Source organism: Pezoporus occidentalis, unplaced genomic scaffold, assembly GCF_034315485.1.
Source record: "Pezoporus occidentalis ecotype Australia unplaced genomic scaffold, CSIRO_AGI_Poc_V1 ctg152, whole genome shotgun sequence".
Taxonomy (NCBI): Eukaryota; Metazoa; Chordata; class Aves; order Psittaciformes; family Psittacidae; genus Pezoporus; species Pezoporus occidentalis.
The window spans coordinates 498,541-521,042 of NW_026913339.1; the positions used below are offsets into that span (position 1 = coordinate 498,541).

Here is a 22,502-nt window from a genome sequence, read left to right on the forward strand (position 1 = left end):
ACTGTGAAATGAAGCAGTGGGATGCTGAATAGAGGTTCTGGCTGCACCACTAAAATCCTGTGGCACTTCTCTCAAGGGAAGCAATAGTCCTGCTTACAAGGCCAGGTGCCAATTCAGAGAATTAAATTCTGCCTACCCAAATTCCTCTTGTTTCATGTGGATACAGTGCTCTTCCTACATAAGGAGTTTGGAAAGGGCCTCCTGAAGTCCTGTGACCCATTCCCTCCTGCTGTTGGCAGCCTACAATATACCCCCTTCTCAGAAACTGGTCAAGCTACCTTTGAAGAATAATTTGTTTTAGCCATAACTGGGGGCTGATCCAGAAGCCCTCATCCACAGCTGTTAGACACTTGCTGTTCTAAATGGGGGACTGCTGCTACACACTGTTAAACACTGGCTATGCTCCATCCCAGAGGCAGCTACATTTCAAGAGCTAGTCAAGCAGAGGGCCAACCACCAAGTGCCAAAAGCACTGGGAAAGCCAGGGAGAAAAGGAGACAATGAGACCTTCCTGTGGGTTAGCTGCAACTGAGGGAATCATGCGAAGGATCACCAGACAGGTTGGAGAAACATCTTGCTCCTCACATGCCCTGGTCCTCCAGAGATGCTGAGCACCTGGAAGGCTTGGCAAAGGGATATGTCACTCCTCAGGACTGTTCACAGCAGAGGGAGAGGGATTTGTCACAACCTGGCCCCAAGATCTGGCAGTATCATCCCTGGTACTACACATACAGAAAACTTAAAATGCAGGTGCCAGTGCCCAGAAAACAGCAGTTGTGTCATCACAGAATCATACACTCATAGAATAGTGACAGTTGGAAGGGACCTTAAACCTTATCCAGTTCCAACCCCCTTGCCACAGGCAGGGACACCTTCCACTAGACCAGGCTGCTCAAAGCCCCATACAACCTGGCCTTGAAGACTTCCAGCCCTGATGATGACAGAACTGTAGAGGGAAAGTAGCTTCCATGGTAAAATTCCCCAGGGACCAAAGGTTTATCTGCACATGTGCCCAGAACTGCCCTTGTCTCCTGTCCTCCCAGACATGTGAATAAACTAAGCTTGGGCTCCACCTTTTTCCCTGAATCCTCTTTTTGCTGCCTCATTATTTAAAAGGACCAGCTTGCCGCCACTCCACTACATTAGAGCCAGTGGAAACCCTGCACAAAGCTTGAGAAGATAGACTTACCTACCAGGAGGAAAAGCTTGGAGGTCAAGCCAAGAGATGCTCCTTGCCACAGCCGTCAGCAAGGTGCGGGTGGGGAGATGATGTCCCACTGGTGTGCTGCTGCTGTGAGCAGCAAACCCTGTGCTGCCCTGGCCAGTGGGCACACATCCTGCTCTCACAAGGCCTCCCCAGCCACCCTGCACTGAATGGCAAGCTCCAGAAGCCTGGGATATCTAAATTCCTACACCATGTTATTGACTCTGGCCTGACTTCATTTACTTCATCTCATTACTCTTCCCCTAGAAATCATTATTATTGTCTTTATGAATAACGGCTCCCATGTCTTGCTAAATTCACTCATATAATGCAAAGTGATGGGCTGGATCTGGCCATCACCCCGATCACCCCTGGCCCCTAGCTGAACAGACGCCCCTTTGCATGTGGCATTTCTGTACTGAGTCTGACAATTTGCAGACAGAATAATCAGGAAGATGGTCTTAAAGAGGGCTTTTTTTTTCCTACAAAATGCACTTCTACAGAATGTAGAGATGGGACTTGAAAACAGACTTCCATAGCCATGTCCTCACATGTCCTAAGCACTGCTGAACACCAGCCAGAATCCCTCTTTCCTTCTCATCAGTTTGGCCCTTTGTTTTCTCTCTGTGCAGACATCAGTGGCACAGGACAGTTAAAGAAGCCGTTTGTGGCCCTCTAATGGGCTGATGTCCCAGGCTGTTTTGAGGTTATTCTTGCATATTTGCCCAGTCTTTTTGTGGAGTCCCAAGTCCTGCAAGTGACTGAACTCAAATCTCCTGTGACCCACAAGATCCTTGGAGGATCTCAGAGCAATGAAGATGTGGTTTCAGTCAAGGACAGCAATGATAAGGTTAAAACCCAAGCTTATTCAGGCCTAAAAGACTGGCAAAAAAAAAAAGGGCAAAAGCTTCTAGGCTGCCACAGAGTGTTGCTACAACCCAAAAATAAAAATCACTGAGCATCTTTAACCCGTTTGTGTCACTGAGTACAATTCCCCATTGTCTATCGGGGCCAAACTTGTGAATATCAGGATGCAATTTACTTCTCCTCTACACAGCTAGTTTCAGACAGAACCAGTCAGATGGTTGTCCAAATCCTTAAGGAACAGAGGCAGGCTGCATGCAGTAACAATGCAAGGCAAAGCATTTGCAGGCTCTTCTGCTACAGAAGGCACATGAGATCAATAAAAAGCTCACACCCCACAGTATAACAGTGCTATGTAATGTTTCAAAAGTTAAAAGCATGTTAGAATTTGTTGCTGGAATATAGTCAAGCTGCAAATATGCCTCTCCTATTAATAGCAAACAGCAACAATAGCTGAGGTCTCCATGTGATTTATTAGCAGTATTCTGAATAGATGAACACTCAAATAAGTCACTAATTTACTAAAATCTTGTCAAGGAGACTCTGCTTCAGTAAATCCTTTTACCCTGGAGCTTGTCTAAATGGGGACACTCAGGCGAGCTAATCTGAATTGACCACAGATGGGAATGTAAAGTGAATGAGATAATTGCATTGCAGAGTGGACAGTCACTCTCACTCACAGTTAAAGAATTAACATCTGCTAAGGGCCCCTTGTCAATGAGCCCTTAAAAGTGATCTCTAGCTAAGGATAATTTACAGATTAGAGTATAAAAGAAGAAATATTAATATGATCTGAACTATGGGAGGGAAGATGGTCTTTTCTACATGTACTAATAAAATTGGCATTCCTATCTGAGCATGAAGCTGAGTTTATTCCTGCATCTTATTTACTTAAATCAGATTATGTTTGGCTGGTGAATCCACTTCTAATTTCCCTTCCAGTAATGTGGCTGAAGGGTTACACCCTGGAAAACAGTGGAAATACTCTGGATTTGTAGCACATCTGTATGATCCAGGCTAAAACTTGGCCTTAGCTTTTCCCTTAAAACACTGATGATATAAGGACAGCATTTAGAGTTTCTCCCTATGCTAAACAAACTGCTACTGTGAAACAAGTAATTCACTAAATTAAGCATGGGGAAAGTCTTTAGTGACCCCTTTGCATGCAGCTGATCTGAAACTATCCCAACAGGGAATGAGTTTCTTGTCTCCTTCACAGTGCGGCAAATCCGATCCCTCAAGTTGGGAGATGCTTGAAGCTTGCTGGAAACCTGGGTTGGTTGTAGGTTTCCTTCTCCTTCCCACTTCTCTTTCACCTGTACTGAATGGCCCTCACTGTGGGGGACAGCCTGGCCCCAGGTGTTGGACAGTGAGAGCTCTCTACTATCCTGGTCCCAGAACCACAAAGGGAAGCCTAGAGTCATTCTGCTACAGAAGAAAGATGAAAAGCATCTCCCAGAGCTGTTTCAGCATCTCTCGTCTCTCTGCCAGCTTTGAGTTCTGGGTCTTTGAAATTAACCAAGAGGCTTGGTAACTTACTTCCTCCGCTATCATAATTCTCCTTAAGGTCAACGTCACGGCAAGTTGTGTTGAGGGGGGATTTTTGTCCTAAGACTTGAACTAGGCATCTAAGGAATGACTCATGATGATGAGGGCAGAAGAAGTGCAAAAAGCTCCATCTTTCTTTTCAACACAAACTGAAGCAGATACATCTTTGCTCCAAATTAGTACAGGCAATTGATTAAAAAAAGGTTGTTAAGTGCTGAGTACTATGAACTTCTGCATGCTGTTGGCTCGAGACAGGGCTTGCAGGCACAAACAATTGACAGACATGCAGGCAGATCAGCACTGCCTGCTCTTTGCAGGGGACTAAAGTCAGAAACCACCAGCCTGACCATCCATGGATCTGTGCCAAGCTCTGGTGCTGTTCGGAGTGAGCAGCCACCTCCTGAGGCCTCTCCTGGGGCAGCAGTGACCTAGCTGTCAGCAGCATGCAGAGACCCCACTGTCCTGCAAACTCCTGCAAGCCCTGATTCTATTCCTGGAAATACACATGTGGCACTGGAATGTCTGAAGTGGGAAAAAGGTGGTGTATGGCTGGTGCGGTTCACAGTTTGGGTCACGGGTTATGGTTGTTACATCACAGTTAAAAAACTCCAGAAAGTTAAAAAAGAAATCCAGTAGCACTCACAGAATTCATGTTTGTGCTTTAAAGAAAACTGCAGCAACTGGGCTGCAATTAAATAATACCCTTCAGACTTGGACACTTCAGATGACTGCATATTTGAAACCACTGTTGCAAGTGAAATTACTGTTTCCGTATGTCTGAAATTAGGTGCTACCAGAAGTGGGAGTAAAGGACAACATAACTCTGAACAGAACACAAAACTCTGGTGTTTCTTTAGGTGAGATACATGTTGCTATTGGCAGTTACAAGTAATTGCTGGAATGTAGCACACTGTAATAAATTAAATGCGATATTTGCTAAGCATGCAGGCTTGCCATCTGGTCACCAGAGAGTTGCTGTTATTACTATGCAGGTTAAAAGTGGTGTTTAAGTGCAGGGAACTGAAGTGTGCCATATAAATAAAATCTAAGCTCTGGCCCCTTGGACTCAACATTTGTTTAAAACCTGGAATAATTAAATGAGCTTGACTTTTATAGCCTATTTGCAATAACACAGACTAAAGTGATGCCAAAAGAAGAGGTCCCATAGGAGCAAGCTCAGTAAATAGCCTGCTTTTGCAGCATGCTACTTGAGATGCATCAAACACCACTAAATTCCTTTTCTTCTTGGTAGGCATTGGTTTCTACAGGCAAGACCTTGATCCTACTGTCCCCATGCATTGCACCAACCTGTAGAGGAGTCAGCCAGAGATTCTTGGTTCCACAGCCCCATCCTGGTGTGCAGGTACATCACTGGGCTGACCGCAGTGAAAACTGCATCACGTTGCTAGCTACAAGGACCCAGAAAAAAAGAGACAAATACTTGTCCCAAATGATACCTTGGGTTTCTCATCCCTAAGAACAATCACTGGGAAAGCTGAAAAAGGAACACAGAAGTCAGAGTACCCCAGAAATGTCCTGCTGTCTGGCCTGAGAGTTATAGAGTTCAGTCTCTGCCCTTTCTCACAGGCTGGCATAGCCTTATGATTCACACGGTGGGACACATGGACTCACAGAAGTGCTGAGGGCTTGGAAAATTCCCAGTGGGGCACATCCATGCTTTCTTTTGTAGGTCCCACTTTGTATTTAGTTCAGATTCAGAACAACAGAATGGTCTGGGGTGAAAAGGACCTCAAAGTTCATCCAGTTCCAACCCCCCTGACATGGGCAGGGACACCTCACACTAGACCAGATTGTTCAAAGCCCCGTCCAGCCTGGCCTTGAACACTGCCAGAGGTGGGGCATTCACAGCTTCTCTGCGCACCCAATTCCAGTGTCTTACCATCCTCATCACAAAAAATGTCTTGCGTATACACAGTCTAAATCAACTTCCGTTTAAAACTGTTGCCCCTTGTCCTGTCAGAACAAGCCCTGGGGAAAGGTCTTCATCTTTCTTATAAGGTCCTTTATATATTTCACTGTGAAAGGAAGCTCAGGTAGCTCTTGTGGAGCATGAGCAAAGCGAGGCAGGAGAAGAGGAAGATAGCACTTTCTCTCACCAGCCATCGGATTAAAACCCTTTGCTGGCTAATGAAATAAACATCCTTGGTCTGAAGATCCTTGGTTTTGAGCTGATGAGAGCATGGAACAGCTTTTCCTAGAACTGGACATCAGCTGCCTCCTGAGATGCAGCTAAGACATGCTGTGTGGTGAACAAAGAGCTCCCAGTGTTTCCGCAGAGTGGCTTCTTAGCTAAAACATGGCTACAGGTGACCCCAAATGACTGCAAAGGGGTCTGGACAGGTGATTTTTCTGAGATACAGATGCTTTCACCTCAGAACCAGTTCTCAGCAGAAGCTACAATGATATAACTGCCCTCCTGAGTCACAAATCAGATTTGCACCGTTTTAGGTCAGAGAAGGGTTTAAAGTTTGATTAAACTTCCAGGCAAGCTCATTAAATAAGGCCACTAGAGGGAGCAGCCTTGACAGCGCAGAGCTGGTCACTGGGGACACATCCACACCGGTGGGGACGCCAGGGGACACCCCCATTGCCATCGCTCCCAGGGGAGTCTGCCCAGCACCACGGGGCAGGCTTAGGCACCAAAGGGCAGGGTATTATTGGTAGCACCTCCAGATACCTGAGTAACTACCTGCTGTTTCTGATATAGAAACAATCTGGGTTTGTCACGTTTCTTTCCTCTCAGCAAACATGAAGTTTTTCTTCATTTTTTCAGCTCTTTTTACATGAGAATAAGTGAGGACATTAAAAAAGATAAGGTATAAGTTTGTTAACTACCTGGCTAATCTAGTTCATAGGAACCATACTTCAGTGTGGTCAGTAGCTATTTTGGCTGGTTACACGCTTACTTCTCAGTGAAGACATCACTATTAAATCTGGTGACAGTTTTAACGTAGATGCATTTTTGCCAGAGCCAGAGTGATTTGCATCACCCTGAAAACACATGACTGCGAGATCTGGAGAAGGCTGTCAGAGTTACTTTCCCTTTGGCTTTCCCAAGGGATAGGCAGCATCCGCCTTGTCTGTAGTTGTGCTGGGGGGGGGTTCACGAGGTGTGGGGAGAGGAGGTTTTAGAAAAGAGGGATATTATGAGCTCAGCAAAGCAAGGGACAGAGCAGTGCCTACATCACCTAGGAATGAACTGTGTTAATTCACCTCATGAAATAAATTCAATGACAAGAAATATGGGTGCAGTAAAACAAGAAGCATATACGCTGGAGCGGATATTGCACAGGGAAATGGAGCTGGTGCAAAGGGCTTTCTTCTCCCAACCCAGGCAGACCTACCTCTCCTCCGGTGCAGGGGAAGGGGCTGGAATATCTGGAAGTGCAAATGGCTCCTCTCCGCCTCACATCATCCTCTAGCCCAAAGGTGGCTGAGCAGTTAGCAGCAAAGTATTTGTAAGGCTTCCACGTCTTGCCGAAGTCCTGGGAGCGCTCCAGCACCATGGCAGCCGGCCTGGGCGACTTGAAGACCAGAATCAAGTGAGTGAAGTAGAAGGCGGTTTCCAGGTCCAGCCGGATGGTCTCACGAGAGGCATTCTCGGCCGCCTGCCACCACGTGCGGGGCAGGCGGAATGGGGAGTCAGCCATGGCGGCGGCGGGGTGGGCCAGCCCGGCGTGGGCCAAGCTGCAGCGGCCGCACGTGGGGCGCTGGCAGCGGCGCTGGCTGTCCTCGGTGACGGCGCAGAAGGGCTCGGCGGCATGGCGCCCGCACGCTGTCTCTGTCTGCAGCGCCCGCCCGTGCGCCAGGTTGCCCATCCGGGGGTTGCAGGCCTTCTCACAGGGGCTGCCTGCTCCCGATGTGCTGACCAGACCTGCAAGGCGAGAGCAGGGAAGTGAAGCCAGCTCCCGAGGAGGGTGCACCCCACTCCACCCCACTGGAAGCCACCATGTGTCGCTGGTACACACCAAGCCCAGAAGGGCTGAGGAAGAGCATGGCACTGCTGCTCAGCTCTCCCCTCCACAGGGCCGAGTGCGTCTGTAAGAGCAGAGCAAACCAACAACCCCTCAGGGCTTCCCTGTGCTCCAGAAAATCCCTACCAAGAGCAGCAGGCAGGCTGGAGAGGTACCTCCACATTGCCCTCCTGCCCCAAGGGACCCAGAGCAGGGCTGAGGCTTTGGCAGCAGTGAATGTGGCCATGCCACTCCTGCCCTGAGGGCTCCAAGGGGATTCAGGTGTCCTGAGGAAGGAGAGAAAAGCACAAGATGGACTGCTGTGGAGGACAGCATTGCTGTGCCTCAGTTCCATAGGGCATTGGAGGTGTGAGAGGTGGTAGGAATATCTGCTGCCATCAATGACCTCAAATCTTCACCCCCTTCCTCACCCCTCCATCCCTACCCCAAATCTCCCCTCAGTCCTGAACTGCTGACAAGGTCAGGGTTGAATGGAAGCCCTGCCTAAGTTTGAGAAGGCTGTCACTGATGTGTGCAAAGGGGGAAAAAAACGAATCCTTGGTTGAAATGCTGCTGGCAAGCTGCCTCACAGCTGAGGCTCTGTGGGCTCTCGTCAAGTTTTTATGGAAGCCTTGTCAATTTAAAAATTCACAGTTAAAGTGTCAAAGGGAAATAAAATCACCATGGGGTTTGGTGTGAAACCATCTGCAATGTAACCCTCCTGGTGCAGGAATGTTTGATTAGGGGCTTTCCACCTCTTTATTAATAAATGTAACAGTAGTTCCAGGCTGTATTTGATGAACCATAACTGTTTAACATAAAAAAAAATAGCTCTGATGAGCTGAACATGGGCAGGCCAAACCATCTGAGGTACATAATGTCCTCTTCATCACTAGGCCATTCATACACAGTCAGCTTTGTGCACCAATTATTATAGCTTCTTGGCATTTTTGTTATGTCCAAAGGTCATTTCAGTTTAGCATCCAATAAATCTTTTATTTGGGGTTTATTCAGCTTTTGTCTACAGCATCATAGTTGCAATTAAGCTATATTATGCACAAGCAGAGGCTGAGCCTTCAGAGCCTGACAGCATTCCCCACTCCTTCTGCTCCTTAAGAAACACCCTGGCAAGAAAAGGTTTTCAACTAGCAAAGGACTACACAAGTTTTCTATACTGATTATTCAGAACAGATGTGGACCACTGCTTGTTATATGCACCCATTACAGAGCACTTCTGAACCAGCCTCTGGATTTCACCTCATAAGCAGTCTTGGGAAATTTTTAGTGAACAAGAAATGCTCAGTCAAGTTTGCTTCCTACAGGGACCCGGTGGATTGTGTCAGATTATCTGTGTTAACTGTGCAGAATACATTTACTCAAGAAAAGTAAACAGCTATAACTGTAAAGTTAATGTCGTATCACTTACATCTTTTGAACATCTTTTCAAAGCATTGTATAAACATTAACTAACCTACGCAGCTCTCCTGAGGGGTAGGTAAGTAAGGGCTATTATCATATTATGAGTTAGGCTTGCCACAAGTTGGCCTGATTTATGTCTTTGGCTGCTTTCCTGGATTCTTTGGCTACGTGTAACATGGCGCAGTTAGCCGCTGAACAAATAGATGAACATCCACTGTGGTTCCCTTCGTTGTGGGACTGCAGAGCAGATTTGGGAAGAGGTAAAAAGAGCAGGGCTCAGTCAGAACACTGTGTTCACCAAGCCCTTTTTTTTTTTTTTTTTTTTGTGCACACCACCGATTATAGCCCCTGGGGAGGCAGTGGAGGAGGACCTGGTCAGCAGGAGGTTTCCTGGTGCCTGTGGTGGTGGCAGGGCTCCACATAGCTGTCCCTGGGGTGAGGGCAAGCCTCTGCTTGAGCCTGGATAGCAAATTCTCACTTAAGACTCTGGGAGCTGAGAGGATTCAGTTGCTCCCAGCTCCGAGTATGCTCCCTGCTCACACATGGTCACTGGCTGCAGTCGTCTTCGGGCCAGGCATGGAGGGTCCCTTCCTCACCTGGGGCCAGATTTAGGGCCAGGGACCTTGGTTTCAGCAGGATTTGAGCCATGCTGCTGGCACACAGACGCGGGTCCCAGGGGCGGAAAGGGGGGAGAGGAAACCCCCTTTGAAAGGGTGTTTGTTTTCACTTGAATTGGAATGAGTTGCATGACAGATGCAGAGCACCGCATGTTATGAAAAGTGACAGCTTTGTAGTGTAACGCTGGCTGCCAGAGGGATTCAGTAAAAGGACAAATGAGAGCATAAAGATTTCCACGCCGTCCGCCACAAGCTGACGACTGCCCTGCCAAAGCCCTGGAAAGGGCACTTAATCAATATGACCAACTAAATACTCCCATTCTACATACTACTGTACATGCCACTGGACTGGGATCTTCAGCAAATGAGTAAGAGCATGCAGTGAACACCATGACTCACCTGTAAAACATCCACGGAAAATCATATGCTTCCTGCTTGAGAATTTTAGCAACACTTGTCTTGTGATGTTTCATTTATATCTTTTGCCCGATCAAATGTTTGTTTCCCATCTGCCTTTTTTCTTCTTTTTAAAGAAGAAAACTGGCACCAGGCTTGCGATCAGCCGCGCAAGCGTTATGCAAACTGTTTATGCCCGACCGCCTCCGCTGCGGAGCGGCGGGACCCCGCTGCGGGTGGTTATGCTGCGCGAAGAGGCTTTGAAAACCTGTCCTGCTGCCCCCCGGAGCCCGCAGCGCCCTTCCTCCGAGTTCCCCTTACAGCGCCCCGCGGCCGGGAGCCTCTCCGTGGCATCCCCGGGTCTCCGACCTCAGTCCCTGGTGGAGCCCTCCCTGCCCCGGTTCTTCCCACCCCACCGCCCCGTCGGAGCCTCCACGGTCAGCAGCGGCCCCGAGCCCCGCTTTGTGTGCGGGGGAGCGGGGTGCGCAGCTCCGGCGCCTGACAGCGCTCCACGGACGCACACCGCGTTACCTGCACACACAGCATGTGCGGACATACACGCATACGTGCGTGCATGCAGATACCGCGTACCCAGACAAACACGCGGTGCGCACACGCCGATGCGATACTACTCTATGCATGTGCACGCCTACGTACACACACATACGTGTGCGCGTACATAGGCATATATGCGTATATACGCGTGTATGCACAGACGCGAGCGGACTCACGTACGTGCGGCTCCGCGCCTACCCCGCACGCCCGCGGAAGACGGAGAGAGCCGAGCGCCGGACGGTCGCGACCCACCTGCAGCACCGGCGGCGGCGCCCAGTAGCAGCAGCACCAGCAGCGGCAGCATCGGCGGCAGCATCGCCCGCTGCACCCCACGCCCCATGGCCGCCCGCCCTGCGCGCCCCGCCGCCCCGCGGCGCGACCGGCCCCGCGCGGCATTAGCGCCCCGCGCGGCACCGGCGGGAGGGCGCGCGCCGCCCCGCCGCCCGCCGCGGACCACGCACCGCCCCGCCGCCGCCCGCCGCCCGCCGCGCAGCGCCCCGCCGCCGCCCCACCCCGCGCCCCGCCCCGCCGCCGCGTTGCGCTGCCCGCCCGCCGGGGCGGCCCCTCCGCGGGGGGCTGTTGCCGGTGCGCGGCCGGGAGCGGTACTGCAGCGGACCGCACCCCGCCCCTCACACCCCATCGCAGCCCGGCTGAGGGACCCGCTGCCCCGCACAAGCGCCCTGCGAAAGCGCCGGTTCCCGAGCTCCGGCGCCCTGTCCGTTGCGGCGGAGAACGCTGCCTTCCTGCGGCCCTGCTCGGCTGCGTGCAAAGGCGACCTGACCAGCCGTGCCCGGCCACGGGTGGCTCAAAACCCTGAAGAGGTTTCTTGGTTTATTTGGTCTTTTCTGGTCAGTGGAGGACTGAGATCTGAAGCCACATAGACATAAGAGGATTTCCCTCTTCCCTGGGACTTGGACTTGGCAACCTCTGATGCAGCTCAGAGCTGGAAAGTCCCATACAGTCTGATTGGGTCAATAGCACTGGTCACCGTACCTCAGCACTTTTTTTTTTTTGGCTCTGGAAATAAGAAAAGGCACGGTGACATCATTTTTCCACCACCAGACCATTACTTTGTGAGGTCTCAGCAGAGGGACATAGGAGAGAAGGGGTGAAGTGCTTCTGAGCAGTCACCTGTTTTACTCACCTGAATCTAACCTGGGAGGTGAGTGTGCTGCAAGTGTTACAAAACATTTCCTACTTGTTTCCCTGCACTTTGAACGTCAATAACTTAAGAACAACTCTTTTAAAAACCAGTGTGATGGACCTTAAGACCACTGCACCACCTTCTGCAGTGCCTTCCAAAAATGCTGCTCAGGGTTATATTGTCACCGGAATGTTTCCTGAGAGGTATTTAGTCCCTTATCTACTAACAACAGTCAAACATCTGACTCGAGGGGCAGTATTATCTCTCTATCTGTACCGTAAAAGCTGATCCCTGTCATCTTTCTAATTTTTCATTGCTGACTGGCATAGCATCACAGAATGGTTTGGGTTGGAAGGGGCATTAAATATCATCTAGTTCCAGCCCCCTGGCAGGGGCACCCTCCACTGGACAGGGTTGCTCAAAGCCCCGTCCAACCTGGCCTTGAACACTGCCAGGGATGGGGCAGCCACAGCTTCTCTGAGCAACTTGTTCCAATGTCTAGACACTCTCACAGCAAAGAATTTCTTCCTAATGTCTACATACCTTCTTAGCGTTACATACCACAGAGAAGCATTTTGCTTTGTTGCCACTGTCGTTTTTTCTGCCCTCCAGCTGAGTGTGTCTAGACAGGGACTTCCAGCCCCTGGGCATCTGTTGAAACCCCGTGGTCACTTGTGAGCTACTCAAGGGCTTGTCCTACAGGCTGGCCATCACAGCAAGGGCTTCCTCATGGCAGCAGGCATGGAGGAAAAGGATGTTCTTGAGGGTGTCTGCCTCATGTCTCACAAAAGGGTGATGTGTTGCTGAGGAATCACACAGGGGGTTGTGCTGTTACAGCTGAGTAGCAGCAGTCACACCATGCAGGGCTGCAAAAGAAGAAGTGCAAGCCACAGTAAGGAGCTCATCTCCATTGTAACTCAGCACTCCTACACCAAAATTGCCAGGTGTAGGTGTGCCATGAGGTGCTAAGTCTGGCAGACCTGTGCAAGAGGTTGGGTCCCTGGTACTTGGCACTGCTGAGACTGAATCTTGAAAACTGAGTTAAGTTCTGGGCCTCTCATTGCAAGAGAGATATTGAGGTGCTGGAGCGGGTTTATTTAGTCTGGAGAAGAGAAGGCTCAGGGGGGACCTTATCACTCTCTACAAATACCTGAAAGGTTGGAGTAAGGAGGTGGGGGTTGGTCTCTTCTCCCAGGTAACAAGTGATAGGACAAGCAGTAACAGCGTCAAGCTGCACCAGGGAAGGTTTATACTGGATATTAGGAAAAATTACTTCACCAAAAAGGTTATTAAACACTGGAACAGGGTGCCCAGGGTGGTGGTGGAATCACTGTCCCTGGAAGTGTTCAGAAAATGTGTAGATGATACCTTTAGTGACATGGTTTAGTGGTGGAGAATGAGCATGTGGCATGGACATTCTTAGAGTGGTGGGGTAAGAGGTCTGATATTGATGAAACGTAGAAAACCATAAAGAATGAAGGACGATTTCCAAATACCCCAGGTAGAACATCTGAAAACCAGCTTCAGTATCCAAAAATTTGAGAGAACTGATGAACTGCCCTCACTTCAGTAGCATAAGTCTGCTCCTTTGAGATGCTCTGGCTCACATGCCTTAGTTCTCATAAGACACATAACTGAGTTGCACTTTCTTTCCTTCCTAGCAGCACTGCAACCTAGTGAAACCTATTTGCTCTTCCTAGATGAATTTGGTTTACTTGTTGGAGGCCACACGGTCCACACCTCTGGGCAGCTGCTTTGCAGAGCTGGTGGGAATTCAGCAGAAGGTAGGAAGCACACAGAGATGATTCAGTAGTTTTATTTTCTTTGTCAGTGTTGCCTCTTGATGGACCAGAGGAGATAATCACATGGTTATGAGGAGGAGCTCTACCTCTCCCTAAACTTTCTTCATGATCACAGTCTTCTGGGTTCATACTGTACTGCTGGTTAAGGAAGAGCAAGAGGTATTTCCAGCTGTCATTCCTGCAATGTGGTTGTAGGTAGCGAGGTAGATGGAAAGGCTCAGAAATGTGAAGATCACCTGCCTTTGGTGTTTGCATTTCTCAATTACATTTAGGCATCTTTAAAGAGTGATGATGTTCCCTCAATATACATGTCCCAGTAAGCTAGAGGAAAATAAACAGGGGTGACAAGCCTGGGGGATAGGCTCCGCCTCTTTAGAGACGCTGAGGAGGTAACCTGGAGGAAGGAGCAGAGGCTGCTCCTTTGGCAGAGGTCCCCAAGGATGTAATGCTGGCCCTGGGAAGAGGCGGCAGAAACTCTTCAGCCTTTTCTGTCAGAGTGAAATTGGGTAACAAGACAAGATCCTCTGCAAATCCCTTTCCCTGATTCTCCTGCCAAGGGGTAGGATGAGCCAGGATGAACATTTTCAAGTCATTGCGTAAAGCTAATTTTAGAAGCAAACCATGGAGGAAATGCCTCACCTACCACCCAGCCAGAGCCATCTGGCTTAGACTTTTGTCATAAAAATTGGAAAAATTCAAAAGATCAGATTTACTTTTTAACTAGAGGCACGTTCAAAGATCATCATTTTCTCTATCGGCATCTGTGTAGGTATGCAGAACTCTTGTTACAGTTTAACAGGAGGCCCTTGGGGCCAATACAGACATGCCTGACTATTTTCAGTGGTGTCACATGTGCCATCTTGACCGTGCACTCACTGCTTCTCTGCGGACTGGACACAACCCACTTCGTTCTGTGCGAGGAGTGGAGGAGATGCCCAAATGGAGCATTGCACCATGGTGGGAAGATGAGAGGCCTGATTGGAGCACTCTCTACTGAGCAGCACCACTGCAGGGCAGCAACTCCAGCTGAACCATTACCTACGTGCTTTAGCTCTAGAGATGCTTATTTGTAGGTTGTTAGTCATGAGGCATCCTCTGGACAGGACCAGATGTATATGAACACACTGCTTAGAAGTAGGTTGCTGGTGGGAAAGATGGGGCCAAAAGAATCCCCCACTTGCAGTGAAGCAACGTACGCTGCATTGTGCAAGAGGAGCCCCCACTACACTCTTGTACAGAGCCCTTCCCCATGGCAGCTATGGCACTCTCTGTATCATTTTTACTGACCTGTTTTGCCTATTCGCGATGTTTTGGGCAACTGACATGAAACATCAAGGTGATAGAGGTAAGTGATATAGTTCTGGTCCCTTGCTCTACTGTGTGGGAAATGGTGATGCTACTGTTTCTACAAGGGATCTACTGGATTAGCAGTCCTTTTGACTTCAGAGAATATTTGACTGATCCAGATCTAGTAGCTGTTTTCAGATGATCCACTCCTCCAGCCGCAGACAGAGGTTTATCTACCTCATACATTTAAACATGCTAGAAGGAATAGAAATTTGGTTGTTTCAGCAAAAAATATGGTCTTGATTTAAAGTCCACTGAAGTCAATGGAAGTTGACATCTGATCAGTGGATTTTAGATGAGATCCAAAGCCACCTTCCTCTTGTCTGTTTTGGTACCACATCTTTAATGCTTTCTGTCAAGACCTCTTATTAAGTCTTGTACTTCTCAGTGTTTTCTAAATAGCTAGAAATCTTCCAACCAGCATAAAATGAGAAATGAAAATATTTTGCTGACTCATCATATTTTGAAACAGCTGGATTCCTATACTTCCTGTATGAAAATAAACCAAAGGATAACGTAGAACAATAATTAGTGATTAAAGTTTCATACTTCCTTGTTTAAGTTCCTGTTTAAATTCTGATGTAAGGCATCACCTTACAGACAACTGGAGAAAATGAGGGAACCAAAGTGCCCTTACTTTTTCTGTACCCAGTTCAACTTGTTGGAGCCAAGTATTTTGCATGCTGGACCAGTGTGCATGCAAGAACGGGAGCACTTTAATGGGATTTAGTGTAATTGGAAGTCAAATCACAGAAGCATTATGGCAATGATAGCGCTGTTCTTCAGAAGTCTGTAATAAGGATGGAAAACACCCTATTCCAGTCCACATAGGGAAGGAAGCAAAGGGTCAGCAGGGTCCTGAAAAAGAGAGAAAGAAAAAATCATGAAGTTACTCACTGCATTCATTTCATGTGAGGGCAAAGCTAAGACCATCGCAGTCTCTTGTGTAGACTTCTGCACATTGCACATAATGAGAAATCCCTTTATCAATCACAGACAAACCCATTTACCATGCAGATTGGTAAAGACTGGAATTGTTCTCTCTCTGGTTATAGCCTTGGTCCTTTCTGGGACCTGCACCAGTAAAAGGGATGCCTGAGCTCCATCAGGGGTTCATCACCTCATCATGAAATCAGGTGTCACTTCCACTTAAAGTCCTCTTGTGGGATTCATGGAAGGGAGAAGAGGGTTAAGGCTCATTCAAGTGTCCAGGAGGTCCGAGAGCTGCCATGCTGCTCTGACTAGCAGCACTACAATGTCTTCTGACAGGGATTTGTTTTAGCAAGAAAGGTCAGCCCCTGAACTCAGTGCTGCAGGAGACTGCCTGGCAGCATGCAGGGCTGGATCCAGGTGTACTAGATTCTCTGCATCCACTGCTAAAGGAAACCCCAAACAGACCAAATCCCCATTTTCAACAACACTTTTTAAAGGTTCTGCCATCTTTCTGGAAGTAAGGGGTGAGTTGGAATTTCATTCTTCAAACTGTAGTAGCTTGAAAACCATCTTAATTATTCTTCATGTGCAGCTGTTTTTATCCACAAGCTGTGGCTCCAGGCATTTAGAGTTTGGGTTGGGTTTTTTTATCTTTCTCTCTTCCTCTCTTCTTACCATCCATTTTGGACAAACAGGAATGAAGGGGAACCAGCTAATCTGCCCATGTTCCATTTACAGGGGATTCAGGAGGATAAAAAGCAAAGCAAAGGAGAGAAAGGGATAGGGATCACTTGCTAAAGAAAGAAAAGTGTTTGTAGGCAGTCTGCATATTTTTTTGCAGTAAGACTTGCACTTGCTGGATTATTGCCATCCCTATTTTCTTAGCTCCCACATAACCTCTGCCCCTCATCCTTCTCTCCTTTCCTGGGTAAATTGATATGCAGATATTAAGACAATGATGAAATTTAAATGCCATAGAAACCCACAGCAGCAACGCTTTCTGTGTCAGTTCTCTGCTCCATCCTGTGTGCTACAAATTATTAGGAGGATTAACCTGCTGGCTGCTTCCTGAATGCCACCTCTGCCAACTTCAGCATCCAGTCAGCAGAGAGCCTCCGAAAGACTCTTGGCAGCCAGGGACTGCAGCCAGTGCAGTGAGAGATGGCCATGGCAGTGGCACAGCCAGCTATAGCCAGCAGCATTGGGGCTGGCAGCAGGGCAAGACTGGCACGGACCTCCTGGGCCCTCACTGGCTCTTGTTTCAGCCCTGGCACCTGCCCAAAAGCTGGGAGGGGGGATTTGCCGGAGGGCAGCCCAGCAGCAGCCACAGCAGTGGGACGAGTGAGCTGGGGGGACAAAGGGAAAGGGGTTAAATGAGGACACCTGCTGTTCCCTTTCTGTCACCCTCCAAGCCATATGGGGAGCTGGTCCGGACACTGCCTCATGCTGGAAAGCCCCCAAGTGCAGCAGGGTCAGCACATCTTTCATCTCTGAGGAATGCCTGGCTGGCCATGGCATATTGCAGCCTGTTTCTCAGTTCCTGATGGGAGCATGTCTCTCAGCTTTGCTTTGCCTCACCATTCATGTAAGGACAGCCAAACCCCACAGGTTCAGGGGTTCACAGTGACCGAGGGAGGTGTCCTTTCTGGCCGTTTCTCAGGCCGTACTTGCAGGCTCACAACATGCATTTCAGATTAACCTGGCTCAGAGGAAGCTTCCAGGCCATCCTTTGCAGTGTCAACCCAACCAGTGCGCATCACTCATGTCTCCCAGTATCAGCAAGGAGTGGGCATATGCCAAACACAGTGTAGAACTGCCTAAAAACTACTTCTTTGAACACGACCCTGCCATGAAAGTAAGAGCAGTTATTGCACAATAGCTGCTGATCTCAGCATGCCAGAAGCACCAGAAAGGCTTGATGGTGGTCAATGCTGGCACCTTGCCACCAGAGCTTTCAGTCACAGCAATGTCCCTATTTTCAGGCACTCAAAATGCACCCTCTTGGTGCTTCTGGTGGGATAATCAAAAACCAGGCACTGAAAATCAAGCTGAGCTGGAAAACGTTGGCCTTTGTCCTTGTCCATTGCTTGTCTGCTTTGCTTTTTTACTAGAGAGGATTGTGTGATAATTTCTTTGCTTTTGAATCTTTCTTTGGGGCATCAGCGTGGTCATACAGTCACTTTTACCAGTCCCAGTCTTGTTACCTGTGCAGTCTGGTGACCCCCAGCAAAGTGGAAGATGCCCATTGCTAGGGAGCTTCCTGCTAGTGCTGATCCTTTCCACCAGATTCATTAAAAAGCCCTGCATTATTCCCAGGCACACAAAGTCTTAATTCAGTGTTATGTAGCTTGGTCCTTTTGTCCACTTGCGAGTGAAATTGTCACATAATGTTGCTAAGAGAAACGGAATGTGACAGCACGGATATGGTGGAGCACCAGGCACTGAATCTGACAGTGGGCTCAGGCAGTGCATTTTGTGGTGATGGAAGATGCATAAAGGTGTAATTTATCTTGCTGGCTCAACATCATCTTTTGTTCTGTTAGCTCGGGGCCTACAAAGCTGCTTTTAAAGCCAGCATTTAAGAATTTGCAAGACAGAGTGGGCATACTGGGATCCAGAAAAATGCAGCTGGAGATGTACTAGAACTCTTTGGGCACAGAAGTGGATACCCATGCAGGCACAGACATGGAGAAACCCTAGTATGCTGGTCATGCCTCTTTTGGGGTTCATGTAAGTCATGCTATGTATCTGGAGAGCTAGATTTCTTATGGCACAGACTGGGACTGAATTTGGCTACACTTGTTTCTCCCTATGGGACTATTGACATCTCTGCAGGTAATTTGTAAAAAGTGGTGCATGGATACAGTTGCATCATTAGTGCTTGCTACGACCTTTACATCTGAGGGGACTTCAGTATCCTCACCAGAAAATTAAACATCTCAGATAGTATGTGTATTCCAAGGAGAGTGTGAATTATATACAGTGTAAAGAGATGACACTCTTGACCAAGCTGTCTTTAAAATCTTGTCCTCCAGCATGCTAGAGAAATCAGTCTATTCTCATGTCCCTTTCCTTAGTATCAAAATCTCAGCTCAATGTTGCTTTTGATACAGGGTCTTGGCAGCCCTTCTGCCTGTTCTAGACATTGTTTTGCTTTCTGCTGTATGTACACACAGGGTGACATCATGGCTATTTCTGGTCTCTGATAATAATCCCCTCTCTGTTGATAGGTAGAAGACAAAGCCCTTTCATACTTACTATTCCTCAACCCATATGGGACTGATGGGAAATTTGTACAGTAAGATTCAGCACATTGGGGTGCAGCATAAAAACTCGGTGCCAGAACAAGCTCATGCTACTCTATTGTAATGGTGCACTCATTACAACTGGACTTCATGCTGAAGGTTACTGGGAGCATTACTGAGTGCTGGCATAATTCATAGTGGAAAATACACCTTAAAAAAAGGAATTTCTTCTGTACATCTAACAGAGATCTAGTAAATTATCTGGAGTATATCACATAGTCAAATTAATTACCTTCTTGTAAGTGGAAGTGGAAGACCGCTTTTAAACTGAAAGAGCTCCATAAATGTGGAACGTGCTCTGTCTGTACTGTTGTGGCAGCGTAACATAGCAGAGCTATGGACTTGCATAGCTTTGTGCCTGTGAGTCTGCATTTAGACTAGTCACCCTTTGGCTCCTTTCAAGCTTGGATCACTAGGGAGCTTTTAAATATCACTTTTTACAGATAGCTAAATATGACAGTGTATCCATGGATGTAGGACACGTACAGAGTGGGAAGACAGCCAGGGAACCAGCCTAAGTAACACTATTCTCAACTGCCTTATTCCAGCACATGTTAAAGATGCCAAGGGCCTCATGACTTTTGCTCTGGTTGAAAATTGAGCAATTAAGCTAAATTAGCCTGTATTAAGCTCTTGTTTACAGCTAGTTTTGGTACCTCCAAACCATGCTGGAGGCAGCAGTGAAGACATGAAATACAAGCATGGCCAGAAAGAAGCCTGATCTCCTCTGAGAGAGTCCTCTGGGGGATCTCCATCCTCTTTAAAGCAGCTCAGATTTCCAGGCCCTGGTGTATGTGCCTCTGATTCCACAACATCCAGCAGGAACTGGGGAGCTGGAGACATTTTGCAGTACATACCAGTAAAACAACAGATTGTTACCAGAGGACTCTGCATCTTCCCCAGATGCATTCCCAGAGCATCCCTCCATGAAACAGCATTGGCAAAGACAGTGGCAAGACACAAAATCCATTGTGCTTATGGCTGCTTAGAAGACAGATTTTCATGCCAGCACCATAGATCCATCCTTTAATTTCTGCCATCATGGTCTTTGATTCCCTCCTCTTCACAAAACCAACCCTACCCCTGTAGCCTACACCTGATATCTGTCTTCCCACCCCTGATCTGTCATTCATACCCACACTCTGTATTCCCTTCTCTTTCTCTTCCCTCATTCCCCTTCTGCTGTATCTTTTTTTTTACCAAAATAGTATAAGATTGTGTGTAAGGAATTACTTTTACAGAATATCAGACAATCAAATAATACAGGAAATACTCAAGCATGACTTTTCTGGATCCTTACTTTGTGCTATAAAGCATGAGTCCAAAAGCCAAGTGATCTGCCCCACTGAAAAATGTGAGACAACCACTCTTTGTGCTTTCTGTCCTTATAAAATGAGTCTAGACTTCTTAGAAAAATGTCCACTGATGGCCTTGAAAACTCTCTGTCACAGGACAAGCACAGTCACCACAGTGATGAAGTAACTATTGTGCTTAGCAGCTGAAAACAGTGAAGTCCAGCAATGCAGTGGCATGTTTCCACCATCCTACCCATAAAATCTCTGAAAGACAACCTTGGGAGTAGTCTTGGCACTGCAGGAGCAGTACTGCAGTTTGTAAACAAATTCCCTGATAAATTACCTGCTTACTGCTCACTGGTTGGATTTGCAGAGCAGTTCTGCCACACGAGAATAAGATTTCCTTTGAAGGCTACTAAACTAGATGCTCTGCTCCACATGAGCATCAAGCAGCACTCCAGCACCCAGGGGCGCATATGGGATCACACAAGCGATCAGTCCTTCAGGCGACTATAAACCACATGCATGTTGAGAACATTATAGTCCAAAGAAAACCCCTTGGACATGCGTAGTGTAGATGTTGCTTTGATCTACTGATCATCTAACAAGATGAATTACCTGCTCATGTCCTGGATTTCTAAAGCCCTGACCCCTGTATCCCATTCCCAGGCACTAAGCACTCTCCATCCTTTTACAAGGAGCACAGATGGCTCACTCAGGGCAATACGGACAAGAAGGTGGCAAGATGCCTAAAAAGCAGATGATAGGATGCTCAGATTTGCAATACTTCTGTCTATTTGTGGCTCCAGTGCAATGGAAATTGCATTCCTACTCACTGAAGCACTGCTAAGCCTTTCAACCCTAGTCCTTTAGCTAGAGTTTTACAATGCCAGGGAGATTAGGCTCACTGCCCACCAACAACACAGGCAATGAATTAATGTTTCTTATGCCCTAAGACCTTTTTTTTTTTGTAATAGAAAAACTCCTTAGACAGGACCTAGAGGGCTGTTCACTACCTTGGGAGCCCCACTGTTGGAAAGATGCTGACATGCTGAAAGTATTCGTACAAGAGCAGGAGGAATCAAAGTGGGAGGAGAGACCTCTGCTAGACAGGTCGAGAACTGGCTGATCAACAACTGGAGAGAAATGCTGATGGTGTGCTGATGGTATATAAGTCATGGTATGGCTGTTCAAGTGCACAGCACAGCTGAGGAAAGAAAATCATAAGTGAATGCCAGGAAAAATGAAATGAAAGAATAAATGAAAGATGTTTAGAGGACTTCCTCTAAACTAAAAACTGTAATAATGGATAATATAGGAATATCACAGCACTGGGAGAGTGAGACAGATGAGAAACTCCTTTTTCCATTTCCAGTTTGTGTATTTTTACAGACCATAAAACAGAATGTGCTGACCTGCAGCGCTAAGATTTTTAAGGGAAGCAATAAACACATACACAGTTCTATATGAATGGACAGTCTGTAGCAATAGACAGCATCAAAAACTTTCTTAAGACATAGAGCATACACTAAACTCTGAGGAATATTCCTAACTATGGTCAAATAGTTTTGTAGTTTTCCATTCTGGGATCACTTGGCTCCTCACCAAGTTTCAGCCACTCTCAGAGGTGGGACACTGAATGACTGAGTTATGACCGAGACAATGTTCTTCCTTGGTTTAGAAACACAAAGCTCCAGAAAAGCATTAAGAGAGATAAGCAGTGCTTAGGAGGAAAATTCAGAATGATCCAGGGGTTAGTAAGTCTGGGAATATTTTTTATAGCTTTGCAATTTTGGCATTGGACAAAACTGTAAATACATTCCTGACAGATGAGATCCCCAAACATCTGGGGAGATATGAGCCGATAAGAAGCCATTTATTCGCATTTCATAAAGGATATATTTAGACATTTCTAACAGCTGGAGTGGCTGTGAGAGCTGGGCCAGGCTGTGGACATAAGCTGTCAGAAGTGCAGGAGGGAAACAGTCTGATAGCCAGGCTGGAGACCAGGGTTTTATCTTGCCACTGGCAAGGGGAAGATTTCCCAAATGCAAGGCAGAGCGAGGAGGTGACAGAGTTCTCCCCGTGTCCCACATGGA

The 22,502-nt window shown here is 47.6% G+C and overlaps 1 protein-coding gene across 2 annotated transcripts in view; it reads right to left on the reverse strand.

Moving 5' to 3' along the window:
• NTN4 (netrin 4) overlaps positions 1-10,986 on the reverse strand; it is a 45,226-nt gene extending 34,240 nt beyond the window's left edge. Inside the window, exons 1-2 of one of the 2 annotated variants that reach the window (XM_062611317.1) lie at positions 10,830-10,986; positions 6,982-7,511 (exon numbers count right to left, since the gene is read on the reverse strand). In XM_062611317.1, coding sequence (XP_062467301.1) covers positions 6,982-7,511; positions 10,830-10,917 — 618 coding nt within the window. In that variant the 5' untranslated portion in view covers positions 10,918-10,986. Of the gene's footprint in view, positions 1-6,981; positions 7,512-10,775 lie in introns of both variants that reach the window. The other variant, XM_062611316.1, reaches the window with a different exon arrangement.
• Between the last annotated feature and the right edge of the window lie 11,516 nt (positions 10,987-22,502).